The 13,945-nt window shown below is 32.4% G+C and overlaps 1 protein-coding gene and 1 long non-coding RNA gene across 2 annotated transcripts in view; one reads left to right on the forward strand and one right to left on the reverse strand.

The window, feature by feature from the left end:
- LOC150104257 (uncharacterized) overlaps positions 1 to 13,945 on the forward strand; it is a 59,384-nt gene that overhangs the window by 26,177 nt on the left and 19,262 nt on the right. The gene's annotated exons all lie outside the window — the stretch shown is intronic.
- Positions 9,421 to 13,945, reverse strand: part of LOC150104258 (lysosomal alpha-mannosidase-like) — a 100,543-nt gene continuing 96,018 nt past the window's right edge. The window contains exons 24-26 of the mRNA XM_090396871.1: positions 13,450 to 13,599; positions 11,481 to 11,640; positions 9,421 to 10,999 (exon numbers count right to left, since the gene is read on the reverse strand). Of these exons, the coding sequence (XP_090252997.1) occupies positions 10,746 to 10,999; positions 11,481 to 11,640; positions 13,450 to 13,599 (564 nt within the window). The 3' untranslated portion in view covers positions 9,421 to 10,745. The remainder of the gene's footprint in view (positions 11,000 to 11,480; positions 11,641 to 13,449; positions 13,600 to 13,945) is intronic.

Consider the following 13,945-nt stretch of genomic DNA (forward strand, 5'->3'; position numbering starts at 1 on the left):
GCAACAGAACCGCAAGCTTCTCTCCTGCTTCTTCACATATGCGAACCTGTGATGCAGAATGGTAATCAGAAATGGATCAACTGTACTTCCACACTATTCTTTTCTGAACGGTAGGGAAGTTATTTCGTGTTCCTCCCTCGTTCTGTATGGTAGTTCAAAGCAAGCACCTTGACTTTGTCTAAAGTGTTCTTGCGCATGTGTGACCTCCGGCACAGTTTTTGCGAACTTCAAATGGCCTTCGATTGCAGTAGGTGTGGCACAGATGCATTGTTTCTTAGAGAAGTTGCCGACTGAGCTATAACTAATCGAAATTTCAATATTTTATTTGTAAAATTTTTTTATTGCTTCAGAATGTTGAAGACCATGATTATTCTCTTTTTAAGAATTTACCATAATTTGGACCAAGAAAACAGATGGGCACAATTCTTACTTTTCAATGGAATGGTTTTATTGTTTCGGTATAACTATGATTACAGTTTGGTTTCATACTTTTTTGAGACGGAAGTAACTTTCTGTATACTTGTTCTGCACAGTCCACCAATGTAATTTACTTTCTTGCGCTTGGAAATAATATAATATATTTTACTTATAATTATACAGTTTAATATTTTAAATAGTTTCGAAAAGATTGTCTTAAGGTTAAGATCTAAAAGCAGAGCATATGAAATTATTTTCATCGCTAAATTTGACACCATCATTTCCTTATTGGAGGAAATAAAGTAGGAGAAACTATGTTTTGTATGTAAAGTAGACTTCTTGGATTATCTAGTCTTAGCCCAACCAGGGTAATAAACATTCTTCTGTGAGAGGACGTGGATTGACATAAAATATTATTATTGTCCTTTATTGAAATTTTCAATTTTCATTTTCAAGTTTTCAATAAAACATTTCCATGCTTTATTGAAAACTTGGAATCGTCGGTGTTATGCTTGGTCTCTGGAGTAGAAGTTCTCTCTCTCTCTCTCTCCAAACATGGTATTAGTGATACCTTTCAAGGGTATACTAAGCACATTGTAGAGATTCCGATCCTCCACCGAACGTTAAAGCCGTTTCGAAGGCCACCCCTCCAAACACGAGACCAAGCAGGTAATGCATCAAAATGTTTCCGATCACTTAGCGCATAACCTCCTGCCAAGTACAACATCATATCTTTCTTGGAGGTAGATCGATTGGAGTAGTATACAAGCTCCATGTCATAACGTTATCGCGTTATGACATGGAGACTAGGCGTTCTTTATGTAGGTGACAATTCTAATAGCCTATCTCCTGCCAATTATGTTCCCCCACCTTGCTTCTTCACTCATGGTATCAATCTACTATAGGTTATATAACCTTTCGTATGTGGGAATGAAAAAAAAAAAAAAAAGTAAAATTTTTCACGATTGATGAATTCCAGAAAAGTTCAGTATGGATGCGAGTTTTATATTACCTATGTTAATGAAGACGCCCTCGTTTGATTTTCCTCATTTAGAAAAAAAAAAAATAAAATAAAAACATCCACAAAACACGTGATAGAGTGAACACAAATGCTGCAATTTTGAAAGAAAAAGAACATTCTAAGAATCATATTTTTACATTTATACAAGTTGCATACAAAGGAGCTTAAAAAAAGAAGAAAAAAAAAGAAAAAAAAGAGGAAATAGGAAATCTCCAAGTGAAGGTTGAGTTAGATCAAGGTTCTCTTCTGATCTTCATCTATTCTCTGTGGTGTTAGATGAACAGAACAAGGAATATGAAAGGAAATTCTGTTATAAAGTTTTCTGATAAATGAGGAAGAGTGGACAGAACAGATTAAAAATATCGTGGAATGAATCTGAGAGGAAAGGGTAGAGCAGAGGACAAAATATGATTTATGACTTAGGTAAAAGTGAAGATCCATTTTTGGGGCTGTCCATAAATTCTTGCCAAGCGAATTGTAACCATGGTAGTGGAAAAATTAACAAAATTGGAGATAAATGTTGCAAAGTGGAAGAAACATTGACAGATTCATTACTAGCAGGATTGGAAGTGGGCGCATTAAATAGAGATAAGGAATTAAAGCGTTCTGTGGCAGGCGTTTCTTAGTAAAGTTAAGTGGAAGCACTTAAGACGTGATGTTTCGATGCAGGGTGGAAGTCTGGACAGTCTCTACATAAACATAGGGGATTCATATCTTCAGCGGAAATGAGATAAATGGGATGCATTTTGCGATTTACTTGTTTGCAAGACGAGTTGAATGGAGAAAAATTTAATATAATTAAAAACTCAAATATTATTACAAACTTAATTTTAATACAAAGTAGAAAAATGACACTTTATTATTTTTTTTACAAATTTGATGGTGATTTATAAGTATGAAACTCGAAAGTTATAATGACAAACAAATTTAAAATATTAATATTTGAAAATTTAAATAAAAACGTACTTAGATGATTATATGTATAAAACCATAAAAGAAGTGTGGGTTTTGCACCCAGTAAATCCACAAGTCTTCTATTTTATATTTTTCCGTGTCACAATAAAAGTGCATTTTTTCATTATCTCGGAATATGTTTTATGGTATAATAACACAATTGTTGAGATTTTAAGATTTAAGGATGATGCCATGAAGTCTTATGCTCTCTCCTTATCTTCCTAACGTTCTTGGCTGTAATGAGAATATTACAGTAATAGAAATAGCAAGACTTATTGGGTGATGGAATACGTTTGATTTTTGACTATTCAATGTATGTATTCAAGTTCACATAATTGAACTTCATTCTCAACACCTTTCTCTTATTGTACATTTCGGTTCCAAATATGTGATCCAAACCATTTAAAATTGCACAGCCAATTATGTCTTTTTAGCTACTGTAATGTATTTTATATCATATGTAATTTTGTTTTTTATGCTCTTCTAGAGAGAGAGAGCAGCTATAATACCCAATATGCTCTGTTATTTCTATTATTGTTTTCATTCTGGGGCCCAATGAAACTAAGTTGCAGAAAATTTTTATTATACAATGCACAAAAATTATCTTCTCGTTTCTCAAAAATTATGATGCAATATATATTAAAAAGGGCTGCCATATAAAACTCATGTTTAACAAACCCACAAAATATTATATTTTGTAATTCACAGATTATTATTATTATTCTGCTTTAAAAGCTGAATACAAAAGAAAACGGAATCTCCCAACAACACAGATTAGAACGGCAAAAATAAACTACTACAGCAACAAATTAACAACAGCTCACAATGACATAAAGGAAACCTGATTAATGAAATGCTGGACAATTTTCTCCCGGAAACTCGGGTTTTTCATCCCGCATACATACAAATCGGCCCTTCAGAACACACGCAATTTACAGACAAAAATTACTAGTTGTGGTGGTGTTGGAGGTGGGCGGTAGATGGCGTTGATTCGTAGTAGAGGTAAGGTGTAGAGACAGTTGAAGATGTCCTCCCGCGATGAGTCTTCGGACTCCTTGGAGGTATCAGGAATAATAATAATAATAATATACACAGAGCCATTGCCTCAGAAACAATAAAACACAGCTTTGCCTACGACTCCAAATCCGTCAAACAGTTAGCAAACAACTTTAATCAGCACTTCGTGAACTCTGTCCAAAAACTACAAGAAACAACCTTTCCTCACACAAACGAACATTCTCTACTAGGTCCACGAGCAAACTAGTCGATGTGGTTTCCCACAGTAACGAAAGAAGAACTATCACTGGCAATTCAACAAATGAATCCTAACAAAGGACCGGGGATAGACGGAATCAGACCAAAAGACATCAAGAAACACTCAACCAACTTAGTTCCAGTTATACAAAACTTTTAAATAAAATCTTCGAAACGGGACACATACCTGAAACACTGAAGACTGCATTAATCACACCCATACACAAACATGGAAAAAAGAAACATTATAAGTAATTACAGACCCATCGCCACGCTGTCTGTAATCAACCAAATCATGGAGCGCATCGTGCATCACAAACTCTCCACATACATTGAAACATTTCAAATCATACCCAACATAATATGGCTTTCAAAAATATAAAGGAACAGCAACACTCCTAGAAGATTTCATAGACCTAATAAACGCTGCATTGGATAAAAACAGAATAACATTAGTGGTATTCATTGACCTAACAAAAGCACTAACACGCAAAACCTTGTTAACGAAACTAACTCATATCGGAATTGGAGGTCGTCTACTCCAGTGGTTTAAAGCATACATGAAAAACAGAAAGCACACCACACGTATAGGATCAGCGTACAGCAAAGAGGTACATGTAACCTGTGGAGTACCGAAAAGAGCTGTCCTATCTCCCATTCTATTTAACATGTACACACACGACATAAGCCACCTTCCCCTAAAAAGTAAAATCTTTCAGTACGCAGACGACACGGCCATAGTATCCATTCACAACAACGCAAATATCACTTACACAAATATGCAACACGACATCAATCAAATAACTAACTGGTTATCCGAAAACGGCATATATATAAACCCTAGAAAAACAAAGCTAATGATATTCAAAAACCCCTAATCCCTGCCTATAGAAACTAAATATCTCACTATCCGACATTCATCCTCCTATACACAAAGCGCAGAACCTAAAATCACAACCATCACACAGGTGAAAACAACACGCTATCTCGGACTTCACTTAGATGCTGATCAAAGTTGGAATAGCCATACAAACTACCTACATACCAAGCTTAGGATAATAGCAAGCAAACTATACAGATTAAAAGACATTGCCCCAGCCCATATAAAAATACTAATCTATAAAGCATTATGTGAAAACATTTTAAGATATGGAATCACATCATACCCATTATGTGCAGACTACAGACTTAACATGCTACAATGGTTGCAAGATAAAATGATAAAACTGATATTCTGGGAACAACCCACTCTTATTCAGGAAGCACGGACAAAACACAAAATATTAAAGGTGAAACACTTATGCCACTACACAGTCATGTTAAAACATTATTACAGCCCAACCTATAGAGTAACCAGAACAACATATCAAATAACAAGACCACAGTCAACAAACTACATAACATATAAGTACAACAATCACCACGGCAAAGCCACCCGAAACTTCTACGTGCCTGACATGATAAACAAACTGCCGTTCGACAACAAAAACCTTGGAACATACAGAGAGCTGAAACAGGCACTATATAAATATTATAGTGAGAATGAAAATTAGAGCAATTCCTCTTTCTCTCCCCCCCACAAACCTATGACAACCCCCCCTCTCATAAACCATCACTACAAGAACACAAAGAAACAAACACACCATGTCTAAATCCAACCCTATTTGCAAAAAAAAAAAAAAAAAGAAAGAAAGAAAAAAAGTTAAACTGTAATAGGAGTTGAAGTCTTCTAAGCACGTACCAACAAACAGTAAAATCAACACCTGGCTTGCGATCAGTATAGAAACATAACCATGAAACCACCACCGTCTATCATCTATTATCTTCCTCAGATAAGCTCTGCTAAGCTTCGAGGAAGAAAATTATTAACTTGCAAGTATCTTTAGATACTGAACGATATCTTTAGACGTTGAACAATACTTGACATCGCCCAGTATTGTTCAACGTCAATAACGTTATATATCTGCATTCTGTCATTTGAGTTTTATGAATATCCAGACGGTTATGATTTGTATTTATTAATTCTCTTGTTTAAACTTTAAGTTATACTATTTACCCCCTGAAGATGTAAATCCTACGATTTACGAAACTTGTCGGGAACTATTATTTCAGTGTTTTATATAACTGAATAATAAAAAAATGTGGTGTAATCACCGAAATATATCTTTTGAACCAATTAGCCGCAGAAGTCTACGCCTGCAATTGCAAGTATCTGTTATATAATTGTTAATCGTGTATATATAATTGTTACTGTATCTATGTATGTAATTTATCTGAGACATAATAAAAATATTATTAAAAAATCATTATTATCATTATTATTATTATTATTATTATTATTATTATTATTGTCTTTGTACATCTCCACGCTTCCAAAGACTCTCTGGTAGGTTTGTTTCTATGCCAAATGTTTCTATGCGGGATAAAAACCGGGAATGTTTTTTTTTAAATAATTTTTCACAGAAAACTGTAGCGCAGGTAATATTCACTATAATGTCCCATTGCTGTTGCAATGAAACACTGTATTAACAGTATTTTATTTCAGGCATGAAATATCGTTACTTTTCTAAACGGCGATACATAAATCTGAAACCCCATCAATGAAGCCTCTCAGCGACATCTATAGGGGGAATTTTCAAAATTTATTTATTTTTTCAATTTTTATGGGCAAAGGCAGTTATCATTAAATCGTCGTATGTCACTTTGAAATCGTTGCCACTGTAAATCCAATTTCAAATATTTAATTTTAAATATAAATAGGGTTTTCATTTATTAGAAATAAAAACACCTTAAGGATTTTGATATACAGAGGAGTGAGGGGAGGACTTATGAACAGCACTACGCTGTTCATAAGTCCTCATAAGAACTAAATATTTAACCCAATATTTAGAGCAAAGTTGGCTTGATGTTTAACCTTCAAAAATTTATTTTCGCTTCTATATGACGTCAAGAATTTTTTTCGTGCTATCTAATGATTTCAAGGCTTCCATAATATTGCAAGAGATATTTTGCAATTGTTTGCCAGATGCATTGACTTCACTTAGAATGTCATGCTAAACAAATGTGCCAAATATAAACTTGAAAGAATAAATTTTTTTTGATAACGAACTAGCTTCCAATTTTGTTTTATTGTCTTGTTGCCCAATTGAGCTGTCATCTTCTGTGATGAAAATGAAAACTTCATGTATTTCTTTTACTTGATTTCGTATTGCTTTTACAGCTTCAACGCGACTTTCCCATCTCGTCGTGCATAAAGGTTTTAAAGTAAAATTTTGGATGTGGTTTTGAACTTCTCATCGATGACTCGATGAAGTAAAGAAATTATAGATTGACTGAATAATGTCAAAAAATAAAACCGTATCTACATTACAGCTTGCTGCATCACACAATACCAAGTTCAAGGAATGCGTGCAACACGGAACAAAAAATGCTCTAGGATTTTTGTTCCTTAAAAGTGCTTGTACCCCTGCATTCTTCCCCTTCATATTTGACCCGTTGTCATATCCCTGACCACGGATATTTTGAATATTAAAGTTTTTTTCTTCTAATAATTTTAAAATTACTTCAGCCATACCACTTCCTGTTGTATTATTAATTTTAATAAAATCTAGAAATCTTTACTCTATTTGTATACTATCTTGGGTTTCTTCATTTTTTTTTCTTTTATAGAAACATATATTACAATTAAGGACATTTGCTCCTACAGTGAAATATCAGTGGTGCAATCAACAATTATTGAAAAATACTTAGCATTCATTATCTTAGATACATTTTTTTAAATTTCATTGCTCAATATATTAATGATTACGTTTTGTATACACTTCCCTAAATAATGAACATGAATTTTTGTTTTTAATGCGTTCTACATGTTTTCGTAATTATACGCTGTCAAATTAGGCGAATAATTCAATCAGTTTCCAAAAGTTTTCATTATTATTTGTATATAGAGTATCTGAACTTCCTCTGAATGCTGTTTTCTTTTGCAAGAAATTTAATAACTGATATTATGCGTTTTAAAACATGCATCCAGTGTTCTTCTTCTTTTTTGAGTAATTTCAGCTGATGTTGATCAATTGTAGTTTCATTTTTAAACGCTTTTCCAAATCAATCCATTTTTCACAATTATTAAAATGTTCTTGGAATTTTTCGAAATTAAGTTCATAGTTCGAATATTAGAAAATAATTTGCAGCAGAAACAAAATGCTACATTTTTGAACTTGAATAAATTAACCAAGATCTTTTAATGGTTTCTCCGTTATTCAAAATCCTATTATAATACGATATATAAAAACTTCTATTGTGTTCATCGCTTGGAAAAAAGTCTCTTTTGATTCAACAGGAGGACCTCGTTTTACTAATATATCAATTGTTGAATTGGATAAGTTTGGCCATAAAGCTGGATCGTCAAAAAGCTCGTAATTTAGTGTTGGGACATTTGAAGTCGAAGCTATTGGAGGTTTCCCAAGAGCCTGATTATCATCTAACCGCAAATCCGAATTTTCAGACTCATTGTCAGTGGGGGACTCTACAGGAACGTAGATTTAATTTTTTCAAACTTTAACTGACTCTTGTTTCTGATAATTTTAAAAATTTCCGCAATTGATTTTTCTTGTTGAGCTCGAATAAGTTCTCGATCTGCTCGCCTTTTTCTGTATTGATGACCAGAGAGGATTTTAATTTTTTTTTCTCTGGTCTGCCATTTTTGTCTGTTTCTGTAATAATAAAGAAAGTTTTTTTTTTCATAAAGTATGGGCCCAAAACAACGTAAAAAAATTAGAATCGAATCGTCATTTGCTAAGTCTCGTCCCTTTATACAATCATTTTGTATCTGATTTTATTGCATTAAGAAAACAAATAAATTAGCAAAATAAAATTAAAAATTACCTTGTTTAATATTAACGTAAAACTCCGGATAATAGTCAATGGGACAATTTCAAATATATGCAGGAGTTCGTAAAATAAAATAAAAAAACTTAAAAAAAAACACGGCTATAGCTAGAAAGAAAATGAAATGAATAATTTATTTAAAAAATCATTACTAAGATAAATCACATATTTAACTACGAACTTACCTTCATAAATACGAGGTAACAAAATTCATTCAGCAAGCTAATAATATAATACACATTAATACAGGGTAGCGAACTGGAATGTAAGAAAATATTGCGGATATGTGAACGATTTATAATTATAGATAATAACATCTTATACGACTACAATATAGTTTAAAAAATATTTTTAATTTTCTCAAAAAGTTTCATATTTATATTATTAATATATCCATTTTTTATATTAAAATATTAAATTACTAAATAAAAATTTCCGATTAATTTTTTCTTAAATAAAATATTCTATTTATAAGAGAATCAAATTTTCTCAATGAAATTGGATCTAAATGTTTCTGTCCCAGGGATTATCAAAATAAAAATAATTATTTGGAGCTTATATAATTATCTTTATAAATATGTATATATAAATTTAATATTTTTAAATATATGATATATCCAATTTAATTAATTTTAAAAAAAAAAATTTTATAAGTTTTGTCTTTGTAAGTTTTCTGCCCTTTGACTTTTCCGCCTGCGGCAAACGCCATTCCTCCCCTGCCTTGGGCAGGATCTGCTTATCAACAGCTGTTCTGTATTTAACAAGTAAATAAATCTATCACACAAATTAAATAAGATCACACCAGTTTTTTCTTTTCTTTTCTTCGTATTTTATTGTCATTAAATACAGATATATCTATATATTTTTTTCATGTCTGGACTAGATTGTGTTCAATATATTACACAATATTTGTGCTGCCATCTATCGGCACTATTTAAAGGCTAAACACAATAATTATATGTATAAATAAAAATATTTTTCTATCTGTACATCTAAGCAAACTATCGAAATCAAGGATCGGCAATATTTTTATGTCGAATGATAGCATTTTTGGTTTTAATATTTTTGATCCTACTGTGTGCGACTAGTATTATTTTCTTTCTTCTAGGATACTATAGCTAGCTGAAAGGGTTTATTTGCACCTTTGCAGTTAATTATTTTAATATTAACTGCTGAAGTACAAGCCAGCACGTGACAGAAACACAAGACGACATCTTTAATTATAAAATTTCAACTACAATGCATCATACGAGAAAATATTTAAATTTTGTACTTTTGTAATTCTTATTAAGACTGCCCTCGAGTATTTCTGTCTATCGTATGCTGGTTGAGGGTTGCCGATCTCTGATGTATGACAAACAGCAAATAAAAATATATATATTCTTAATTGGCTATATAAGCTAAGAAACAATAGTTTTCTGATACAGAAGAATGAGAAAGTTTGTTTCTTTTCGTTGTAAACAAATATTTCATATGTACAAAATATTTTAATTACAATAAACTCATATCGAACTATGGCAAGACAACACAAGTTACATCAGAATTTCATAACTGTGTTGGATAAAACAAGTGAAACTCATTTTAAAAGCAATTATTTGTTTCGGGTGCTCACTGGAATTCGCCTTATTATGTTTTTTTCTCAAGAACCAGGGGGTTGCTTTCAAGACGGTTTGATATATATTAAAAGATACGAAAGGTAGTTGAAATTAGTTATATTATTCATCTGAATCAGTATTTTGGCATTTGATACTTTATGAAAAGGTAGCGCAAAATAAGAAAACAATATGATGCAATATAGTGTGCAGATAGATAGATAGATAGATAGATAGATAGAGAGATATGTTTGGTATTGTGAATAGAATATCATAAGTAATTAGAATTTCATTTCGTTTTAATTTGCATTATGATAATAAATAATTGAAATACGGAAGAAATATTTACCGCAGATTTGCAATCGTGAGCGATTACCAATAACAACGTCACTGCTCTAATTTGAAAGCACTGCGAGTGAGAAGTGTATATCTGAACTCATCTTGTTAAGAATTGTCTCTCGATAATGAAAAAGGCACTTTGAGGAAGCCGTATGAATTTCAACTGTTTTTAGGGCAGTTCACAAATACTGAAATAAGTGTTGATCTCATTAAGCTACCGTTCCAGTTAGAGGAAATATAATTTATGAGATCCAAAAGTTGAATAGATTAATTTTCTAGTTTTAATGCACTTGAGAATATTCTATTGTCACTATGAAAGTTTTGATTTCCATTGGATTTAACAGTATTTGAAGTGGCTTTTCTTCTTGAGTGTGGCTTCCAGGTTCTACTTCAAGATGTTGATCTACCAGTTCCTGTTCTTCTTCGTTGTCCTCATTCCCTTCTATTAAAGGCTGTTCATCTGCTGTGTGATTATGGGACTCGGCATTTTCTTCTTCTTCTTCATCTTCTTCTTCAATGACTTCTTCATTGTGCCCTTATAAAAGAGCAAGAGACTTTTATGAAATATTTATATTATACGATTGAACTACTTTATGCAAAAACAGTATGTGAAATCACGCACCGTGCACAATAACAGATACACGAACAGAACTGCTTTAAATTATCTGAATCAACTAAGAACCAAGGAACATCAACTAGTTATGAACGAAAAAACGTACATAAAGTACAGACATAAAACAGCATGAAATAGATCCAATAAAATATAAAATAAATGTATTTCATATTAAATTATGTATGTTGTTGGAGTGGCGATATTTACACAAATTTTATTTCTGCCATCGACGAATTCGATAAGCGAATGGATGCAATAACTGAAGTTAATGAATAAGAAAACAAGAAAATAAGTTGTAACTAATGAGTGAAGACTCAAAAACCCTCTAGGTCTCCTTTTAATTAGGGGATAAGAGTAAACCGAATTGTGTAACTGATGTTATTGCATTGATTTCAAAACTTACCATTTTCATTTATAACTGCTGGTGCTTCGTCATTTAACATCATCTCACTAATCGGCTGTTCCACCGTATTCCATTCGAAGCGGGAGACTTCATCGAGATATTGGTTCGCTGATAAAGTGGTTTCTTTGACGTCAACTATCCTGAAGGGTTTAAAAATTCTCTGTAAAGAAAATTGTCTCTTTAGTTTTTGTTTCGGCATCACTAATTAAGTTTATTTCTTAATGAAGTTTCATAGTAAAAGTATATGAACATACATTGCTTGTATCAACATAAACCATCTTAATATTTTTAATTTCTACATCAAAAATCCACTCCTGCGAAGATAAGTTAACTGCGCTACACTAGGTGGGGGCTCTGCCCCCCCCCGGCGCCTAACCCCCCGAGTTCCTGGCTTGTAAACCGCAGACAAAAAACGTGACATAAAAACGTTTCAAATTTCGGCTTATCTTTTTATATAGAGAGAGTAGATATATTCATATCGCTCATATAGCAAAACTGACCATGTATGTAATCAGGACCGGCGCTTAGTATTTTTCTTGTGTGTGCGATTAATGTTCGGCGCCTTTCCAAAAAAGTTTTTTTGAATCAAGTGGGAATAAAACGAACAGGAAATGAAAAACAAATAAAAACCGCTTTACAGTATAATGTTACCTAAGGATTAGTCCTGCTTATACACGTTTTTTCAAGTTATATAAATCTTCAAAATAATATAAAATAGTAATATAAAGTTAAGAGATTTATTCAAATATTCTTTACTAAAAGGGACTCTGGGAAGTTCTCACAAATTTATCCTATATTTTCAATTAATTCATAATTTTTAAAATTTTTAAATTCTTCTAATGAAAACATCAACCCTAAGGGTTGGATCTTTAACTCATATTTGAAATTTTCAAAAAACCCAGGAATTCCACTTCACCCCATATTTCTACAAATATTTTTTAACCTCTAGTGACATAGGTACATTTCTTCTAAAGCAAGTGAAATATCCTACCTTTATGGCTTTTATACAAAACAATATTTCTTTTATACCAACAATTGTTCAATATAACTTGTTGGAAATGTTACAGAATACTAGCCTACTTCTCTCAGGAAGATTCAACGAAAATAAATGAGAATTTTACAAGAATGTTTCTCATTGGACTCGAGAGTTCGCCGATTATTTTGTGTCGCTGACACCGCCCTAACAGCCCGCTAATATAACAGGCTCGGATGTCGAGAAGAATGAGTTATCAGAAGTAAGGCGACTTTTAAAGCCGGACCACATGCATCCGATCCGATTAAAATTAGGATACAGCCCTTACACGGAACTCAACAATTCATCATAAGTTGATTTATGATACATCAAAAAATAAAGAAGAACTATTTTAGGTATATTTTCGTAAATTTTAATCAAAAATTACAGTGATATAATCGGGTCCAGGATACAATTTCAGACTTTTTTGTTCGTTTCCGGGAAGATCTGAAGGGGGCTCGAACGGAAGACGACGTACTTTCATAATTATATGTACGATTCTGTACCATTCGTTGTTTGTTTTAAACTCTAATCTCATATATTTGGACATCTTTTAGGCGCCTTTTCTTCTGCGGCGCCTGTGTATATTGCACACTTCGCATACGCCACCAGCCGGGCCTGTATGCAGTATATGGTTGGCATGCTCACATTTTACTTGAGGCAGATTATTAGGAAAGACCAACAAGAGATAACGAAGAGCAATGAAATATGCATTCAGCTGCAAATATTTGAATAAACTTGTAATTATCTTAAGCGAACAACAAAATATGTGTTTTCATATTGATGATATATCAGTTTGAGATGAAAAGCCAAACGCCTATTTGATATATCAGTTTTTTAAATTTTAATTTTAATAGATTTTTATTTAATAGATTTATATATATATATAGAATTTTATATTTATATCTTTTTAAATGCACAACGTTCTCATATGTTGCTACAATCAAAAATACTTACGGATAAGGAGACATTCACAGGTCGAGACATTAAGGGGTCTTCGTTTACTTCATAAATGTGTTCCAGTCTTATTAATAATTCAGTTGCACTAAGTTTCTTCAGTGTCAATAGATGGACATTCGGAGGGAGACTAGAAAATAATGCTGAATACTATAAGAGAGAAAAAAAAATGTAATTAGGATTTATCAAATCACATCATGCATACGGTTTGGTTATACATTTACAAGGAACCAACATAACTCATTATGAATAATTATAGAAATTTCTAGTTCAGTTTGCATTAGTGTAGTCTACTGCGATGGCCTATTTTGGACTGGAAAGTGTGGTTAGTTCCCTCTTATGATGGTGGTGGGATGAATGAATTACATTAGAATTATGTGCATTTTAAGTGTAAACCGAGAGAATAGTTCAAAATTAATTTTGATGAAGATAATCAAATTAATTCTCATTTTGGCTTATGAGAAGACTGCACTCAACGATACAACCAAATTTTAAG

This window comes from Typopeltis vanoorti, chromosome 8, assembly GCF_054136105.1.
Source record: "Typopeltis vanoorti isolate ZY-2024b chromosome 8, IOZ_Tvanoo_1.0, whole genome shotgun sequence".
Classification (NCBI taxonomy): Eukaryota; Metazoa; Arthropoda; class Arachnida; order Uropygi; family Thelyphonidae; genus Typopeltis; species Typopeltis vanoorti.